The sequence below is a fragment of the Mauremys mutica genome, chromosome 13 (genome assembly GCF_020497125.1).
Source record: "Mauremys mutica isolate MM-2020 ecotype Southern chromosome 13, ASM2049712v1, whole genome shotgun sequence".
In the NCBI taxonomy this organism is placed as follows: domain Eukaryota; kingdom Metazoa; phylum Chordata; order Testudines; family Geoemydidae; genus Mauremys; species Mauremys mutica.
The window spans coordinates 28,076,016-28,090,313 of record NC_059084.1 but is presented as its reverse complement, the minus strand read 5'-3'; the positions used below and the strand labels follow the sequence as shown (position 1 = coordinate 28,090,313).

General features: G+C 51.5%; 1 protein-coding gene across 4 annotated transcripts in view; it reads left to right on the top strand.

Moving 5' to 3' along the window:
* CBFA2T2 (CBFA2/RUNX1 partner transcriptional co-repressor 2) overlaps positions 1 to 14,006 on the top strand; it is a 98,383-nt gene extending 84,377 nt beyond the window's left edge. For all 4 annotated transcript variants that reach the window (XM_044985462.1, XM_044985461.1, XM_044985460.1 and 1 more), the window contains exon 11: positions 10,715 to 14,006. In XM_044985462.1, the coding sequence (XP_044841397.1) occupies positions 10,715 to 11,005 (291 nt within the window). In that variant the 3' untranslated portion in view covers positions 11,006 to 14,006. The remainder of the gene's footprint in view (positions 1 to 10,714) is intronic.
* Positions 14,007 to 14,298: the final 292 nt, after the last annotated feature.

Here is a 14,298-nt window from a genome sequence, read left to right as displayed (position 1 = left end):
CTAGCTCTCGCTACTTGTTTGTACATAGTTAGTTTAGTGATTAGTTTTTACAGTTTTGTTAATTAGATAGTTAGTGTTTAGATAAGGTTAAAAGGGGGGTTTTCCCCCTTTGCCTCCCCCGGTGCGGGCTCATGCCCAAAGCACCGGGCTTTAAGCCCTGCGCATCGTGCCAGAGGCCTATGCCTGTCGGAGACCCGCACGACGCCTGCCTCCGTTGCCTGGGCGAAGGACATAGAACAGATAAGTGTTCGCTCTGTTCCACCTTCAAACCGCGAACTCGGAAAGAGCGGGATATCCGCTTAAAGCAGCTCCTGATGGAAGCATCGCTCCAGCCCCCGGCACCGTCCGCGCCGGCACCGCAAGCTTCCTCGGTGCAGAGCGCACCGTCGGCACCAAGCCGCTCAGGCACCGCGGCCCCACAGCCTCAGAAGGCGGCTACGAAGACCCGGCACCGCTCGCTCTCGCCTTCAAAAAGACATAAGCTGGCGAAGGCGCTTGCTAAGGCCCGCGCTGAGGACTCGGCGAAAACGATTGCGCCACCTGCGGCCCCCGCGGTGGCCGTGCACAAGTCGTGCACCGGGCCTTTGACTCCGGCGCCGCAAGGCCCGTCGAGTCCGGCGCCGCCACGCTCCCCAGTACCGACCGTGGTTGAGCCCCGGCTGCCGTCGACGCCGGAGACATTCTCTTCGGCGCGTGAGCTGATTCAGCTTATAGAGGCACCGAGCCTCCGGCCCCCGGCACCGCCGGTGCGGGCTGTCGTGTCGGCGGGAAAGCCGGCCAGAATGACCCGGTCGCCCTCTCTGGACAGACGACATGGACGGCACACCCGGTCCCGGTCACGTTCCCAGTCCCATGGCAGATCTCCGTCCCGTCGCTCGCGATCTCGGCACCGCTCGCCATCGCGGTACCGATCGCCGTCGAGACGTCGGTCGCAGTCCTGGTACCGCTCGTCATCGCGGTACCGGTCGCACTCCCGGCGTCGCACCAGGTCCAGGTCGCCATCGCGTCGGCACCGGCGGAGGTCTCCGTCCCGGCGCCGTTCCCGGCACCGCGACTCGCGCGGCCGCTCCCGGCACCGCAGATCCGGATCCAGGTCGAGCTCCCGGCACTGGTCGAGCTCCCGGCACCGGTCGAGCTCCCGGCACCGTGACGGACATCGCTCCCGGTCGCCATCCCGGTACCGAGCGGACCAGCATTGATCTTCGCTGTCATCCGGGGACAGACTGCCTTATTCGGTGGTGCACTCCGTCAGCGCCTCGGCACCTCCATGGCCATCCCGCCCCGCGTCGGTCGCTTCCGGGATGGAAGGCTACGGCCACCTGCCGGCCACCCCACAGGGCCATCCTCAAGGGGCACAGCCGTGGGGCTTCTGGGTTCCCTGGGCCCAGTATGAGGCTCAGGGGGTGCCATTCCCCCCGAGAGCCCCGGCGTCCGAGCGCAGGGTACCAGAGGCGACAATCAGCCGACCGGCCCCTTCGCCACCAGGCGCGGGTTCCATACCGCCTGAACCCCAGGGGCACACGCAGCCCGACCCTCCTGACGCGCAGGCAGCGGATCCATCGTCGGAGGCGGTCATCCAGGGCTTATCCTCCTCGTCCTCACCTGACGAAGCGGTGGCCGGAGCGTCGACCAAGGAGCCTCCGCCCATAGACTTGAAGGCGCACCAGGACCTACTTCGCCGCGTGGCGACGGCTATGGCTCTACCGGTGGCGGAGGTCCAGGAGGACGAGGACCCCATAACGAATGTCGTTGGGGCAGAGGTTCCAGTGCGCGTCGCATTGCCATTCGTGCGGACGATTCAAAAGAATGCCACCACACTCTGGCAGACGCCTGCGTCCGTCCCTCCTACGGCCCGTGGGGTTGAGCGCAAATACTCTGTCCCTCCCACGGGCTATGAGTATCTATATACTCACCCGACCCCGGACTCGTTGGTCGTGCAGTCGGTCAACGACAGGGAGAGGCACGGCCAACCTGCCCCTGCGCCCAAATCGAAGGATGCGCGGCGTATGGACCTGCTAGGCCGCAAGGTCTATTCTGCTGGCGGACTGCAGATGCGTATCGCCAATCAGATGGTCCTCCTCGCCAGGTACGTCTTCGACATCATGGCGTCCCTGGCGAAATTTACGGAGCTCCTGCCAACAGCCTCCCGCCAAGAGTTCGCGGCGATGTTGGACGAGGGAAGGAGATCATCTAGGTCCTCCATCACGGCCGCCCTCGACGCTGCGGACTCCGGAGCTCGGACCTTAGCCTCCGGCGTGACGATGCGGCGCATCGCCTGGCTGCAGTCCTCCACCCTGCCGCCGGAGGTCCAATACACACTGCAGGACCTGCCGTTTGACGGGCAGGGTCTCTTCTCCGAAAAGACGGATTTCCGGATCCAGACCCTAAAGGACGGTCGCGTTGCCATCCGCACCCTAGGGATGCACACGCCGGCAACTCAGCGCAGGTCCTTCCGGCAGCAACCCTCCCGGCCCTTCTACCAGCAACGCTATCGGCTGTACAATAGCCGGCGACCGACCACAAACCGCCGTCGTCCTTCCGGCAATAGGCGTACCCAGGGCCAGGCCTCTTCCAAGGCCCCTCAGGGGGCCAAGCAGGCCTTTTGATGGGACGCTCGAGGACGGCCCATCACTCTCCCTACCGGATCCTTCCCTTTTATTTTACAACCGCCTTTCCCATTTCTTTTCGGCGTGGTCCCAGTTAACAACGGACAACTGGGTGCTTCAAACAATCCAGTCGGGATACCGCCTTCAGTTTGTTTCGCCCCCCCCTTCCCACCCACCCTACCTGTCCCTCTTCAGGGACCCCTCTCACGAACAATTCCTCCTACAAGAGGTCCAGACTCTGTTGAGCGTGGGTGCCATAGAGGCAGTGCCTCAAGACAGGCGGGGCAGGGGATTCTCTTCCCGTTATTTTCTCATCCCCAAAGCAAAAGGAGGGCTACGTCCTATCCTGGACCTTCGCGAGCTGAACAAGTACCTGCTCAAGCCCAAGTTTCGCATGGTCACCCTGGGGACCATCATTCCCTCTCTGGATCCGGGAGACTGGTTTGCCGCCCTCGACATGAAGGACGCGTACTTCCATGTCGCGATCTACCCTCCCCATCGATGTTACCTACGTTTCGTGGTGAACAACACACACTACCAGTTCGCAGTGTTGCCATTCGGCCTATCCACCGCCCCAAGGGTGTTTACCAAGTGCATGGCAGTGGTTGCCGCAGCCCTCCGCCGTCGTCGGATACATGTCTACCCGTATCTCGACGACTGGCTAGTTCGCGGACAGTCTCAACAACTGGTGATGGGCCAGTTGACAGACATACTGTCCCTCTTCCGACGGCTCGGTCTTCTCATCAACACCGAGAAGTCCACCTTGATCCCGTCGCAGCGGGTAGAGTTCATTGGAGCGGTCCTCGACTCCTCGCTGGCCCGGGCTTGCCTACCGCGATCTCGACATCAGACGATGGTCTCCCTCATCCGGGACCTCGTCTCCTTCCCGACCACAACGGTGCGCTCCTGCCTCCGCATCCTGGGCCACATGGCATCATGCACGTACGTCACCGCGTACGCGCGGCTTCATCTCCGCCCATTCCAGACTTGGCTCGCGTCGGTGTACCGGCCGCATCGAGATCCCGTCGATATGGTGGTCACAGTCTCCAGGCCAACGCTCGAGTCCCTCACATGGTGGCTGGACCCGGAGATTGTCTGTGCGGGAGTTCCGTTCCATCCTCCTCGCCCGTCCGCCACTCTGACCACGGATGCCTCGGCGCTCGGTTGGGGAGCTCACCTGGGCGATCTTCACACACAAGGCCTGTGGTCGCCCCAGGAGCTCACTCTGCACATCAATGTCCGCGAGCTGCGAGCGATCCGTCTGGCTTGTCGCACCTTCTGCACCCACCTGCAAGGCCACTGTGTGACAGTGTTCACGGACAATACATCAGCAATGTTCTACGTGAACAAGCAGGGCGGAGCCCGCTCTTCCCTCCTCTGCAAGGAAGCGATGCTCCTGAGGGACTTCTGCGTGACCCACTCCATTCACCTAGAAGCGTCCTTTCTTCCGGGAGTGCAGAACACGCTGGCCGACCATCTCAGCAGGTCTTTCTTCTCCCACGAGTGGTCTCTCCGTCCCGACGTCATGCTCACAATCTTCCGCAGGTGGGGGTTTCCCCAAGTAGACCTATTCGCATCCAAGGCGAACAGGAAGTGCCACCGGTTCTGCTCGTTCCGGGGTCACGCGCCGGGATCCCTGTTGGACGCCTTCCTGTATTCCTGGAAGGATCACCTCCTCTATGCCTTCCCTCCGTTCCCGCTCGTCCATCGAGTATTACAGAAGCTTCGGAGGGACAGAGCTTCCGTCAGTCTCGTAGCTCCGGCCTGGCCGAGGCAGCATTGGTACTCCCTGCTGCTCGAGCTCTCCGTTCGGGATCCCATCCCCCTCCCGTTGTGGCCGGACCTCATTACTCAGGACTTCGGCAGACTCCGCCATCCGAGCCTCCAGTCCCTCCATCTTACAGCTTGGTACCTGAGTGGTTGACCCACGCAGAGAGGGACTGTTCAGTGGCAGTTCAGCAAGTCCTCCTAGAGAGCAGAAAGCCTTCCACTCGCTCCACCTATCTGACGAAATGGAAGCGGTTCGCGCTCTGGTGTGACCAGCGAGGCCTCAATCCGTTCGTGGTCCCTGTCCCTACCATCCTGGACTACCTCTGGTACCTTAAGGAGCAAGGTCTTGCGGTCTCCTCCTTGAGAGTTCACCTGGCAGCAGTGTCCGCCTTTCGTCCATCCGTGGAAGGTCGGTCCATCTTCTCTAACCAGATGGTTTCCCGCTTCCTTAAAGGCCTGGACCGCTTGTATCCGCCGGTGCGGCGTCCTGCCCCGACCTGGGATTTGAACCTCGTGCTGGCCAAGCTGATGGGTCCTCCTTTCGAGCCCTTAGCCACGTGCTCCCTGCTCTACCTCTCCTGGAAGACGGCCTTCCTCGTCGCCATTACATCAGCGAGACGAGTCTCTGAGCTACGCGCTCTGATGGTTAGTCCGCCATACACCGTTTTTCACGGGGACAAGGTGCAGCTTCGACCGCACCCGGCCTTCCTCCCAAAGGTGGTGTCAGCCTTCCACCTCAACCAGGAGATCTTCCTCCCGATGTTCTTCCCGAAGCCGCATACCTCGCCTCGGGAGCAACAGCTGCATACCCTCGACGTCCGCAGGGCGCTCGCTTTTTACATCGAGCGGACGAAGCCCTTCCGGCGTTCGCCCCAGCTGTTCATTGCGGTGGCTGACCGCATGAAAGGCGAGCCGATCTCCTCCCAACGGATCTCCTCCTGGGTCACAGCGTGTATCCAGACCTGCTACGAGCTGGCTCGCGTGCCACCATGCCGCTTCACCGCTCACTCCACGAGAGCGCACGCCTCGTCTGCCGCCTTCCTGGCCCATGTCCCCATCCAGGACATCTGTCGAGCGGCCACCTGGTCTTCGGTCCACACCTTAGCCTCCCACTACGCGTTGATGCAACAGTCTCGAGACGATGCAGCCTTCGGCTCAGCGGTTTTACACTCCGCCACGTCTCACTCCGACCCCACCGCCTAGGTAAGGCTTGGGAATCACCCAACTGGAATGCATAGGAGCAATCACTCGAAGAAGAAAAGACGGTTACTCACCGTAGTAACTGTTGTTCTTCAAGATGTGTTGCTCCTATCCATTCCAGACCCGCCCTCCTTCCCCACTGTCGGAGTAGCCGGCAAGAAGGAACTGAGGAGCGGACGGGCCGGCTGGGGTATATATTCAGCGCCATAGCGGCGCCACTCCAGGGGGCGCCCAGCCGGCCCGCCGGAGTTGCTAGGGTAAAAAAGTTCCGGAGAGCCGTGCACGCGCGGCGCGCACACCTAACTGGAATAGATAGGAGCAACACATCTCGAAGAACAACAGTTACTACGGTGAGTAACCGTCTTTTCCTCTGAGTACAGCCGCTCTTTAGCAACTGATTTTGTAGCAGGCCCTGGAGAGATTTTTTTAAAAGTTACCTTGTTTTTCTTGATGACTTTAAAAGAATAATAATTAATACCTTGCTCTTATCTAGTGCTTTTCATCCATAGCTCTCAAAGCACTTCATAAAGGAGATCACGATCGTTACTAGGTGACCAGATGTTCCAATATTATCGGGACCATCCTGATATTAGGGGCTTTGTCTTATATAGGCAACTATCTCAACCCCCCCCCCGCCCCCTTCCCAAAAGTGTCCCTAATTTTTCATACTATCTGGTCATCTTAATCCTTACCCCCATTTTACAGATGCGGAAACTAAAGCACTGAGAGGGGAAGTGGCTTGTCCATTGTAACTCAGCAGACTAGTGGCGGAGCCAGGAATAGAACCCATATCTCCTGAGTCCCAGCCCTAGTACCCTACCCACTAGGCCACACTGCTGCCCAAAAGACAGTTAACATCCAAGTTTGATTCCTCACTTAATTCCAGATGGGCATTCAGAAACTTACATGGCTCATTATGTAGCAGTCTGTAAGTATGTGTCAATCTGTCTGTGCAGACCAGCATGGTGAATATTATCTTGGATATTTTGGGGGTTGTGTTGTCTTACAAAACATGTGCTGCATAACAGATTCATTTTGAGATAAACACTTAACTGCACCCCACATATAGCCCCAATATTTTTCTCATTAGTGAAAACTCGTAAAGCCTAGTGGAGCATGAACAATCTTGAGCAGGTCAGTGCAAAATTTTAATTTGATCCTTCAGGACTAAAAAAACCCACAAAATATGCCCAACAGGGTATTTGCATGTTTTCTAGACAGTGATGTTTGATTCCTTCATAATTAGTGAGCACTGACAGGTAAGGATTGATTTTATGAAAATGAATTATAACCTTCCTCATTAATAATGCCTAACATTATTACAGTGGAAATTCTCTTTATTTACCTTTTCAATTTCCCTCATCTTGAGCAAAGAAAATAGCTTGGTCCATTTTTTTTCTCACAATGCTTCAATATTAAGAGTGAATCTGTAGTAGGGGAATATTTAAATATAGTGCTAACACTGTTTTCACTGGTCTCTCCATCACTGGCAACAACTCTGCTATCCTCTCCATCATTCAGTGGCTCAGCTTTGGGGTTATCTTGGACTCCTCTCTCTTTCTGGCCTTGTTACATCCAGGCTCTTGCCAAATGACATTCCACCGTTTCCCCGCTGATGCTGGTTTACTTAACCCTGTCCTTCCCCTCATTAATGGGAAGTGTGTTGTGCATGGTGAGTAAAGTCAGGGGGTTCTGTATGCATTTGTATGGAGCTAATTTAGAGGGGAAACTAATGTAACACATGGAGGAAAAAAGATTGGGAAGGGGAAATCCCAAAGACACTTGGGTTTTTTTTAAAGAGGAATCTTAAGATTCTCAGCACTAACCTAAGAATATAAGAATGGCCATACTGGGTCAGATCAATGGTCCATGTTGCCCTGTCTCTGACAGTGGCCAGTGCCAGAGCTACAGTGGGAGTGTACAGAACGTGGTAATTTTTGAGAGATCCACTCCTGTTTTCCCCTCCCAGCTTCAGGTAGAGGTTTAGGGTCACTTTGAGCATGGGGTTGCATCTCTGACCATTTTGGCTAAGAGCCGTTGATATACCTATCTTCCATGAGCTTATCTAGTTCTTTTTTTGAACCCAGTTACGTTTGGTCTTCACAACATCGCCTGGCCATGAGTTCCACAGATTTGTTGTGTGAAAAAGTTCTTCCTCTTGTTAGTATTAAATTTGTTATTAATTTCATTCACCAGGTGACTCCTGGTTTTTGTATTGTGTGAAAGGGTAAATAACACTTCTCTATTCACTTTTTCCACACCATTCAGGATTTTGTAGACCTCTTTCCTATCCGCCTTGCCACTTTCCTAGCTCTAAGCTGAACAGCCATAACCTTTTTGTCTCCTTGTGTCAAAGCCATCCCATACCCTTCATCATCTTTGTTGCCTTTCTCTGAACCTTTTCCAGTTCCCCTATATCCTTTTTGAGATGAGGTGACTGAAACTAGACACACTATTGAAGGTGTGGGCACACCATGGATTTTATACAATGACATTATATTTTGTGTCTTATTTTCCATCCCTTTCCTAATAGTTCCTAACATTTTGTTAGCCTTTTTGACTTCTCCTATAGCTCTTGTTATTCCAAAGGATCCCAAAGCATGTTGCAAACTCTGGAATGAACATGTGTGTCCGCTAATCTCTCTTTGCTTTTTTCCTACCCTTGTTCGCCCCGCCACAGCTGCATTTCTGGAGCATCGCTGTGTGGGTGTTTCTGGTTTGTTTTGGACCTGTAGTTTCTGGGCGAGGGTCTGGTGAGCATATGGAGTTTGTGTTGTTGTGAATTGTGGAGGCCAGCAATAGCCCCCTTGCTCTCATTGTTTGGCGGGTTTGTGTGGTATCATGACTGTCTGAGCCTGGGAGGGAATGAGAGAGACAGGTAGGTGATGTAATAGCTTTTATTGGACCAGCTTCTGGGAGGAAATAGCATCGCCCTCCCCATCTCCTTGTTCAGGGCTCGGGCATCAAGAAACAAGAGTTCCCATTCCAAAGCACAGAAACGCTAGTCTCTCTTGTGATTATGGCGTCTTCCATTGGTGTCGATGGAATATGGCTCCGCATGGGGTGATTATATGGTTTGTGAGGATACTGAGTTAGCAGCCTGAAAGAGTCCTGTTCGGGCAACTCTCCGTAGGGAGGCAAGCCTCACAGATGGCACCAGCCACCTCCATTCTGGGATCGTGCAGAAAATCCTCATGGTCTCACTGAAAAATATTGATGTGGCCCAAACCGGACAAGGTAACTCAGATTCCTCCTCCAGGAATGTCTCAGTAATGTCCAATCTGCTACTTCATGGAGGGTCACACAGTTCTACCAATCGCTGAACCATGATTGGATGGTACTGCATGCCCAGATCGGACACAGCTGGCTCCAGCCAGTACACAGGCACCCTTCGGGATGAAAGGAGCTATATATTTTACATATTATGACAGGAGACAAAAAGAAATGTAATATAGTTATCTATTTCTTGGCTAAACGTCTAAGGGGAGGGTGTAGCAGTCACTAAGCATTGAAGGATGGTGGTATCAAGGAGCAGGAGGAATTGGTTAGCATGATACAGAAGTTATGAGATAGAATTAAGTAAAGGAATGATTTGTAGGCTAAATATCAGGGCAAACTTTTTGCTAGCGAGATCTGTTTGAGTGATGCAGTGTTCACCCAAGGGAAGTGATGGAAGCACCACCATGTGATACAGTTAAAACTGGATTCCTGAAACGGGATTGGAGCATAGAGCCGCAGGAAAACCCTGAACTGTCCAGCTACTAGATCTTTTTGTCACTAACCTTTTTGTCTTCTGTGGAATGCATTATTCTTCAGCCACCACATTAAGAAGCTGTGTCATTATTCCAGGGTATCCTGTAATCCATAAAATATGGTTAGAAGCAAACTGTTTTAGGCAGGAGTGTCAGTAGCTTTCAAGCTGTGACTCAGTTTCTCAGGCTTCACATGCCAGTGGAGTATTTTTCCACATTCTGCTTGATTGACTGCTCTCCTGTGGGTGTTGACTCTAGAGCAGTTCCGCTACCAATCAACTGAGTTAGGCTCTTTGCTACAAGCCAGTAAATTATTGCCAGGAGCAAATGGTTTTCGGTGCAGAACTGCTGAGCTGTGAGAGCTGCTAACACGCATCTTGCCGAGCTTCACAGCAAGAGCGACGCGCCACCAGAGAAACTCTCGGGGCTGCTTCCTTTTCCTGCTCTCTTAGCAGCTTTTTGTTGGCATTGCAGAAGCGCGGTGGTTCGTGAAATACGTCTTGTGGGGTGGGAGTAAGGGGGTACACGTGGAATCTGGAGAAGGCTGGTTTTTCACAGCAGACGTTGCTCTCCCAGTATGTTTTTGCTAATACACATGTCCAGCTGCAGAAAGCTAATCCTCCAGTTCCGCTTCTGTGACCAACTGCAGTCACAGCTCCCGGTTTTGGCCTTTTTGCCCTTACAAACCAGTCACTAAGCCCGCCAGCTGACACATCCTCCAGAGTCCAGAGAGGCTTTGCTCAGCTTCCAGATTGAGTCTCACCCCCTGGGAACGGTTTCACCTGGCGGATGAGCTTTTAAATTAGCTTTTTCTTTTCCAGATTAGCCCATTGAAACCTCTTGTGCGGATAAGCAGGGTCCCAGGCAAATGTTGACTCTGTAGTAGTGTTGTAATCTCTGTGAAGAGCCCTTGGATAGTAAAATAGAGCTGCTTAAAACAGGAAATGAAAAGAACGTGTAGCAGCACCTGTGCTCTGATTTCCGGGGTGATGTTGCCTGCCCTTGGGGGAGGCTGTCAGTTGGGTACAGTCTGGCAGGTTGTTCTAGTTCTAGCACAGAGGCGTGGTCTGTTCCTGGGCTAGAATATGTGTGAAATGGCTAGAAGTGGTGGATTTGTTTACATTTTCTTTCTTCTGGGACAAAGCAGTGCCTGCAATAGGGTGACCAGACAGCAAGTGTGAAAAATCGGGACAGGGGTGGCGGGTAATAGGAGCCTATATAAGAAAAATACCCAAAAATCGGGACTGTCCCTATAAAATTGGGACATCTGGTCACCCTAGCCTGCAAATCCTGCAAATGCCGAGTAAGCCATGTCTTGCTGCCCTCCAAACTATATAAACGTCCTCTAGAAATATATTTTTAAGTCAAGTGTTTTCTGTCTTGCAGAGCTGTTGGAACTGCGGTCGCAAAGCCAGTGAGACGTGCAGCGGATGCAACATTGCCCGGTACTGTGGCTCTTTCTGCCAGCACAAAGACTGGGAGCGACATCATCGGATCTGCGGACAAGGGTTACACAGCCAGGCCAAGCCGCTTTCCCTGCCAGCAGGGCGATTGGCAGCAGCCGCCGCCAAGCCAGCCGATGGGGTTCCAAGTCCCGCCCTAGAGAAGACCTCTGCAACGACCTCTCGATCCTCTACCCCAGCTTCCGTGACAGCAATAGACACTAATGGACTCTAAATTCAGGATGTTTTACACATTTTCCTGTTTTTAAACCTAAAAAACACTTACGCTCCACAGAAGGTTGTAAAAACTCCACCGGCTACTCTAGAGCCCTGACGCTCCGGCTAATCTTTGTGAGGCTTTTTCCGTTTCATTATAATCCATCAGCAGTTGTTAAGAACCACATGCCAGCCTTGCCAATGGGAGCTCAGTGCTGCTCGCTTTTAAGTCTTGGCACCAGAGAGCACGTCACTTGGACCTTCAGGACTGTGGCCTCTTCTGCTTTGTTTTAATTGAACTTCTTTGGGAAGGAGCTCCCGGGTCCTGCCTTGACATGCACGAGAATCCAGGCAAGCAGCACGCAGTGTCCAAGGATGAAGTGTGGTGGTCTCCTTTCTGCTGAACAGCCTCCCCATACAACTCGCTGCTCCTCCTCTTTCATAAGATACATATTGTTCTTCTTCCCAGATGGCTCTATACTTGTTAACTCTCTGTATGAACTGTCCACCTGAACTGATTTTCCTCAGTGGGAGAACTTCTCATTCTCCAGTGTAATGAGAAATAAGCAGTTTCTTGGTTACAGATGTCTGCTTTTCCCCAGGTCTCAGCTGGGTAGTGACTCACAGGGAGTACAGGGGTTGGGCATTCCCTGGAGGAGAGGAGAATTGTGTTCTGTTGCGGAGGGAAGCTAAACAAATCTCCGTGCTGAGAGGGAGCAGTTGATCTTTTTTATATGGCCCATTTTTAATCCTCTTCTCTAACTGGACAGTCAATTGTTTATCAATCAGCTTGGTTAGGAACCTCCACTCTCCTTGTGTGCTGAATGTTTCAGACCAAATCTCAACCTGTCATCATGGCCCCTTGCCCCAGAGGCTGGGTTGGGTTACTTTGCTGTGCAGGAAAGATTTTTCCATTGCATGGAAACTGTTAGTTTTAGATTTGTTGACTTTGTTTTCACCCTGTGAATCTCCTCCACACGATTGCAATGGATCATTTACAGCCTGTTCTTTCCAAGCATGTTGGCACAACGATTTAAAAAAAAGTTTCCGAATTTTGCAATTAATGTCAATTTTTTAAACGTCCAAGCCTAAATGGGATTACCAGAGCTCTGTTGTGTGCCGAACTCTTGGTTCCAGACCTATATTCCATGCAGAGAAGGGCAACCCTATCAAAGCACCTGATTGCACTGCTCTAGCTGACAGAATTCACTAGCAGTGCACTTATAAGCCAATGTATATCACCTTGTCCATCATTTAAAGCCTGCTCTAGAGATGACCGCTCAGAAGGGTGCAATCTGGTTGGGTTGTGTTAGTAGGCTGGTTGGGCCTGAAGGCGATGCTCTAATCTGGTCCCGGGGGGGAGATTGGTTTTGGTGCATGCAGAGAAACACAGTTTGCCTAGAAGAACTTATTTTATGAGTCCCTTAAGAGCTTGCTATATGTGCAGCTAATGCAACAGGAATCGGCGCATGCTCGCTTTGGGAGTCCCACTGACTTCTCATGTTGCACACGAATAAGGGCTAGAGAGTATTGACCCTTCATTGAAGTTTTGTTTCTGAGACTCTGTTCTTCTGTGATCTTCGGATTGGAGCCAAACAAGACAAATAATTCCTAACTTATATTTGGTCACTTTTCAAATGCCAGCTGATAATGGAGATGTCATTTACTGTTCCTCGGGCTAGCAATGGGAACAGGTGTGCTGTCGACTGGATGTTGTTGATATGCCATGGTAACAAGAGCAGGTTAGCTCATTGGTTGGGCTGTGGTCCTTGGAAACTCCAGTCTCCATAATGAAGTGGTTAACTCGCATGTCTTAAAAGATTTCGCTCACAGGCAAAAATCTTCTCATTGCCGAAATTCCGTATTAAGAATCTCTAGTTTTTGCCCCGTGAGAGATGGTTACTACCACAGTTCGGAGCCTGGACTCAGTCATGCTGTAGACAGCAGGTAGATGAAAGAGCTGCTTCTCTGGTGCAGACTCTTCTGCTTCTGAAAGGAAGAACAGACTGGTCTTGCCGGGTGCAGGGATAATTGTTGGCAGTATTCCTTACTTGTCTGAAGTCCGTCTCCATGGATGTGTGCATACCTGCCTCAGGTACAAGAGCTGGGGCCGTCTCTGGGGGTGAGGCTGTTCCATAGCCATCTATATTAACCTCAAGGAACAGCTGATGCCTCCTGGAGAATGGAAACCTATTTGCAAACAATTCCTATTCTGTGTAAGGTTCTCATCTCTGTTCTCTTCATTCACTATTGCTATCAGGATATTTCTGCAGAAACAGCGTCTCAGGTGTGAAATCCCTCCAAAGTCCTGTTCTTCTCTTAAACTGTCAGACCTTTCCAGTGACGATCCAGTACCCATCAGCATTGTACTGCGTTGATAAGGACCAGAGAGAAGCCACAGATTATGTGGTTTTCGTGAAAATATCCTTCGTGATAGAGGATGGGATTCTGCAGTCCTTACTCGGTCAATGCGCCCAGTGGAAGGTTTGATTAAGGACCCTCTTGGTACAGTGGTAACTCTGAAAACTTTTTCAGTTGCCTCCGGTAACTAAATAACATTGCCTCAATGTTTGTAGTATCCTCTGTATTTAGCTACAAATACTGAAGTGATGATACTAGTTAGTTGCCTAAGGGTAATCCCTAAGATCAGACCCCAAAAAGGATGAGAGCAATGCAGTGCTCTAAGGAATTATTTATAAATAGACTGTCTTCCATAGTTTTCACACAACTTCAATGGCTCTCTGTGTATTAAAATAAAAATTAACCCCAGTGTAAATAAATGAAATACTAACAGTCATGATTTAGAATGATTTTTTTAAACATGGAATGATAAATGTGAAATTCTGGTATGGGAAGACTTGTTGGATTGAGTTTTCTATATTTTTTTGTCATTTAATTCTGTAATAGGAATTTGTTACTTAATTCCTGTGCATAACTTATTTAATGTACTGTATAAAGGAACCCAAACTGTTACAGATGTATTTAGTTTGTTCTACTCAAAGTAGTCAATAAAAAGACTATATTCATCTTACCACTTCTTCATCTCGCAAAGGGAATAGCATTTTATCATGATACACGCAACAGACTTAGATTCCTTGAGGTTTCTGTAGGAACAGTGCCACACTGTCATGATAGTCATGGCTAATAAGGGTTGTCGGACATGAAAGCAATATATCCACTTCAAAACTGAGAAACCAAGGCAGCCATGCCAGTCTTCTGGCACATGCATGGAGCCCAAAATGAATCCCCAAAATCAAATACAAATGCAGAATTCCAACCTGAGTCATGCACAGAGATTTTCTAAAAGTGGTT